This window comes from Silurus aristotelis, assembly GCF_946808225.1.
Source record: "Silurus aristotelis genome assembly, chromosome: 12".
Lineage (NCBI taxonomy): Eukaryota > Metazoa > Chordata > Actinopteri > Siluriformes > Siluridae > Silurus > Silurus aristotelis.
The window spans coordinates 7,866,713-7,872,712 of NC_139585.1; the positions used below are offsets into that span (position 1 = coordinate 7,866,713).

The 6,000-nt window shown below is 37.4% G+C and overlaps 1 protein-coding gene across 1 annotated transcript in view; it reads right to left on the reverse strand.

Moving 5' to 3' along the window:
* LOC310734510 (WW domain-binding protein 2-like) overlaps positions 1-6,000 on the reverse strand; it is an 8,860-nt gene that overhangs the window by 950 nt on the left and 1,910 nt on the right. The window contains exons 2-7 of the mRNA XM_083556643.1: positions 4,998-5,106; positions 4,616-4,751; positions 2,652-2,744; positions 1,320-1,469; positions 949-1,068; positions 626-702 (exon numbers count right to left, since the gene is read on the reverse strand). Of these exons, the coding sequence (XP_083412769.1) occupies positions 626-702; positions 949-1,068; positions 1,320-1,469; positions 2,652-2,744; positions 4,616-4,751; positions 4,998-5,106 (685 nt within the window). The remainder of the gene's footprint in view (positions 1-625; positions 703-948; positions 1,069-1,319; positions 1,470-2,651; positions 2,745-4,615; positions 4,752-4,997; positions 5,107-6,000) is intronic.

Genomic DNA, 6,000 nt, shown 5'->3' on the forward strand with positions numbered 1-6,000 from the left:
ATTGAACTGAGAATTTCATTGCACAGGCAATGAAGCATAGACTTTGCTGTAATAAAAGGGATAAGATATATAAAAACAAATATATTTGGAGTTTGCAAAATGGCAATCAAAATCATAAAAAGTGTGGGAAAGTGTGTCTATGAGACACAAATGTTTTAGCCTCAGGTTTGCTGGAAACGCAACATAATTCCTACAGTAAACATTGGTGGTAGCATGTTGTGCAGCTGTGCAAATTGCAGGCAGGGCCTAAAAATCTGGGAAGGGCTGAAAGCCAAGAAGAAAGCCTGTTCTGTTCTGCAAGTGGTTTGAAACGAGGGTGGAGGGTTATCTGGGGTTACATGGCACCCACCCTGGTGCATTCTTCCAAAGCTGCACTGGAGTGATTTAAAACCAAATGAAAAAATGTGTGATAAATGTCCAAGTCAAAGCTCAGACCATACTCTTTAAAACAAAATGCCAATTTCAATTCCAAATTGTATCAAAAGTATTGTGAGGGAGTTAATATTTAGGCATGGCAAGTTACAGAGGATGTAGAGATGCATTTGCGTGTCAGGTGGAAGGTTTTGTATGAGGCATATTGGATTTTTGATGTTTGTGTGACCTCGATAACAGAGATGAAACATACCTCTGGCAGGTAAACGTGAGGAGAAGCAAGAGGAGCAGTGTTTGTACTGGCTGCTGCTTCTGCTGCTTTAGCCTCCGCTAAAAGAATAAAAGGAAAGAAAGAGAGAGAGAGTGAAAGAGTCAATTAATTCACAAATAATGTGATGTTTACACTTGATTAGATTATGAGAAACTTAAAATCAGGCATGTTTAATTTTTGATTATTGTTGATTTCCTTTATTCTGCACATTTCCTTTATTCTATAAAGGGTCATCCATAATCCAGATAATTCATGTGCATCAGGAAAATGGACATGGTTCTTGCTGTGTGATCTGTGATCCAGACCTGCAGATGTACGTGGTAGGTCAGGATTTAGAGGGGCTTGGGCCACCGAGGCAGAATAAGGTGGAGGCGGCACGTAGGCTGCAGCTCCATCAAAACCCATCAGATTGGGATAGAATGCAGCTGCAAACAAGCCAAAACATACAGAGAAGCAAACGATCAGCAATCCATTTCTTCATACAAGTTCCTGCATAACTAAGGTAGTTATAATGTTCATCTTTTCAGAGCTTCTTAGACTTTATCTATTAGACGTATCTAATAAAACAGTAGCTTGTTCAGCTGCTAAGCATGTTCGCTTGTCTTTAAAAATAAGCAGGCATTACCAAACCTGAGACCTGTATAAGGTTTGTAAGCCATTCCACACTGTTTATTACCTGGGGGTGGAGGAGGAGGGTACGAGTAGCCAGGAGTAGGTGTTCCGGTGGAGTAGATGCCATTGGCTGGAGGAGGGGGTGGGTAAGCGTATGCTTCGTTACCCATGTATGGACAGCTAAAATTAGCGGTCACAGGCTGGCCACTGGAGGCTAAGAAGAGAAATAATTATATCAACTTTTTGTCTCCATTCAGGCAAATTGAATGTGTACAATTCCTAGAACTGCCATTACAGGGCCCTTGAACAAGACCCATGTCATACATTTTCACTATACAAGAAGAAGTGACTGGAGCATATGTATTGTTGTGCTGTTTAAGATTTGTATTGTGTATAATTAAGGCACCTCTAAGCCTTTATTTGCTGACTAGTGACTGTAAACCAACATTGTTTTTGATTAAAACAGTCAATTAGGGCTGTAATGATTCCTCGAGTAACTCAAATACAAAAATTTAACTACACACGGAGCACTGCATTTCCCACGGACCATTATACTGACGCACCACCCATTAAACTCAGAAGACACTGCAGAATGAAATGGAGGTACGGGAAAATTCAGGCCAAAGAACGTTCCCAAACTTTAGGATCATTTCAAACTAAAACAAAGAAAACACTGTACAGTGTGGTTGCTGTATTTAAAGTAATTTGAAATAGATTTTTTATTTGTTTATATGTAGTGCTGTCAAGTGTGTAGGTAGTGGAGCAGGTTTTTAAAGCTGGCAATAAGTATACGGATTTAGTGCGTAAACAAATTCAAGCAGCTTTTCCAGAGACAAGAACACCACATCGCAATACTGTGCGAGACTTAATAATTATGAGTTTTATTAAACAAATAGTTTCCCATAACCTGCTCTACGTGGCCACTGCGAATGGACTTTTTGAATGCAAATCTATTTGCATGTTGATGTAAAATGGCAATTGAATGCACTAAATGGGTTTAGTTCACACATATTCTTGTATGCAAATTCAGCAATAAAAATTTAAATTATTCCAAAAAGAAAAACAAATTACTTGTTCTTTTTAAGAGACCTGTCTCATTTTCCTCTCTCATTTAGTATTACTCTTTAATAAAGAAAACTTCTTATCCGATTACTCGATTAATTAATGGAAAAAACTTTAGAGTACTCGATTATTAAAATAATCGATAGCAGCAGTCCTACAGTCAATAACACTAAACGGCAGCATAATATAAATACTCTTTTACCTGCATATGTATATGTTTGTCCACTTTTTACTGGAAGTGCATTAATAAAGAAAACAATAAACATAGAAATAGGGAGAAGGATATACAGTTTATATCTATATTATATATGTATAATTTTTTATTTTTTTTTACCTTGTGAAGCCACCTGCATCATGGTCTGTCCAAACTCAATAGCTCCACCAGAGACAAAGATGAGCTTAAAGTTTGCAGAACCTTCCCACCCACCTAGAAAGCAAAATACATCAAAGACATTTTAATGAGGTTGAGGATTACATGACTACATGTGTTTATCTTTTCTTACTGATGATTCACGTAGGTCGGTTAGTGATTAAGGATCAGACCTTGACCCTTGTCAGCTGTCCAAATATAGCCCAATATCAAACCGCTCCGTTATCTCCAATATTCTAAAAAAATGTTGTAGCACAGCAGTTATGCTCACACCTATTTAGGAATAACATCTTTAAAACGCATCAGTCAGGATTTAGTCCTCATCATAGCACAGAGACGGTGCTGGTTAAAGTGGTAAATGTCCTGCTATTGGCCTCTGATCAGGAATGTGTCTTTTTACTTGAGCTGTTTGACTTTAGTGCAGCTTCTGACACCACTGATCATAATGTCCTATTTTCTAGATTAGAAAATGTTGTTGGAATAAAGGGAACAGCTCTCTCATTGCTTAGGTCTTATTTGACTGATCATTATCAGTTTGTTGATATAGATGGTGAGTCTAAAAATAAGGTTAAGAATATATATATATATATATATATATATATATATATATACACACACAGTATTTATTTTTTCTTTCCCTAGTGTGTGTATATACTTTATATATATAAAAATAATCTTATCCATATTTTCAGACTTTTTAGCTATACTTATACTTTTATTATACTTTATCATTTACATTTCTCTACACTCTCTGATGTAAACTTTGATGTTCCACAAAGATCTGTCCTAGGCCCACTAATTTTCTTTCTTTGTATATGCTGCCTCTGGGTGAAATTATTCATAAACATTGTATTAGCTTCTATTGCTATGCTGACGATACACAATGGTATATTTCAGTAAAGCCAGATGAAAGTAAAGGAGCAGATCTGGAAGGATCACGGATATAGCGTGTTCGGTGAACTGGGATATTGTCAGGTATGTTGACGGTTGTGTGGTGGGACATCTATTATCCCAGAGATCCCTCGTGTCTGTATTTCCTTCCTGTTCTCCCTTTGAGTTATGCTGCCATAGCGAGTCTTGCTGGAGTCCCCAACTGCACAGTGTCCTTAACTTTTATACAACAATAAGGATATTTAATAATCCATAACTTTCTCTCCCGGGCACCCTTCTTCTCCCTCTCTTTCTCTTTTGGTCGAGTTAAACATGCTCCTGAGGTACCAGTGACCAGTGTTTCTGTCCCTCTCCTATTCTCTTATCTGCTTGCTTCTTTCTGGCCTGTGTTCTCTTTGATTGGAAGCCATTCTGTGCAGTTGGGGATGGTTTCACTTCAACGGCCTGGAGATCCATGAACTTACAGACTTAATGTCAACATTCTATACAGGTTGCATTTGATCACCATCACTGCACACCTCAACAACGTTTAACTGTAATTTAACTGGGTTCCCTTCTGAGTCCGGCTCCTCTAAAGGTTTCTTCCTTATGCCATCTAAAAGAGTTTTTCCTTGCCACGGTTGCCACTGGCTTGCTCATTAGGGACAAACTTACAATTATAAGTAACAATCTTATTTATTCTTTATTTCCAAATTATCAAAGCTACTTTAAGGCAATGTTCATTGTTAAATGTGCTATACAAATAAAAAAATTCAAATGTTTTAAATTGAACAAGACACGGCTTGATTTCTGCCTAGATTAGCCATAAAGCTATAATTTAGTACTCATGTCCGATGGTTCTCATGGTTTTTATAAGAGAAGATTTTGGAATTTTCCTGAAAAAATCTGAATTGATCCAAATCACCTGGTCAACCTCAAGACTGTGAGACATTTGTGTTAGTGTTATACTGAAGTGCACTCAAACTTAATTTCGTGGCATTTATGTTTCATGATGTTTTTTCTTTATACTAGATTAGAAAACAGAATGAAGCTGTTACCTGCTGGTTCAGCACTGACAGTACCCTTGATGTAGTTGGCTCCAAGCACAGGTTGTTTGACCTCACAGCCTTTTATCAGGTAGAACGGCATCATGAATGACCGCAAAGCGTCTTTTGCCTTAGTCACAAAGATCACCTGACAAAAACAAAAACACTTATGCTCTTAAATTTTTTATAAAATTATGAGTACAAACAACAAAGAACAGTTTGAATTCATTTGAAATCTGCAGTGATCCTCATTAACTTCTATTCAAAAACTATTTTAGAAATTCTTTTACACAAAAACATAAGAAACATTAGTGCAGCCAAAATATGATTTGATTTTGGCTGATCAGCCCTAAGTCAGCTTTAAATTACCCCCTTCCCTTTTCCTCATACCTACCCTGTATGGTGTGAGAAAGATACTCCCCTTCCTGCTCTTCCTAAACAGGTCCGGCAGGAGGTCTGCATCGCTGAACATCAGCTCTACATTCTCATAGGACATCAAGACACTACAGAGATGAGAAATTAAATGTGGTTTAATGAGAGAACGACAATCCTCATCCATTACATAAAAATGACAGTGTTGACATGTGTCCATTTCCCCTGGCCACAAGAGCACATTTAATAATTTATCAACACACATAAGAAATTATCCAACACACAGAATTCAAGCCAATGAATGGAAAGCCACAAAATCTAAAATACATCCAGATGTTATTGCTGTGTGGGTCTGAATTGTATTCACTATGTTCAAGGTCCTACCTAATTTACCCGGAGCAAGATAAATAAAAAAATGCATAGATAATTACACACTAATACACATACATGTGTAAAATATAAAAAAAACTTAAGAGAACATTAAATCTCCAAAAAAACACCAGCTGCCAGAGGTAAAATTTCATTTAGTATCACAGAAACTAATCAAGCACTAATTGTGTTGGTTCACAATGTGGTAATATATGGGGGGTTCCATGTATTTATTTAAGTTGTGGCAAGGGGTGGGAAGGGGTACGTGCACTGGTTTATCAGTTGCAGGTGGGGTGGGCAGGGGTATTTTTTGGTGTACGAGTTGCAGGGTAGGGTTATGGATGGGTTATGGATCGACTAGGGCTGCAACAGCTAATTGATAAAATCGATAAATCAATAATGAAATTCGTTGTCAACAAATACCGTAATTAATTAGTTGGGCTGCTCAAGCAAATAGTAACAGCAGTAAACGAGTACATTTTTAGTCACTGTTGTGGATTTCAGCAAATGATTATGCATTTGTACACATTTTTTTTAACCATGCCTAATCAGGTGGCTTCCTCTACTCTTTCCCATAACTTCATGGTGCGACTGATCAACTTAATTCCTCTGTAGTTACTGCATGTCTGCCCATCTCCCTTTTTTCTTAAAAACCG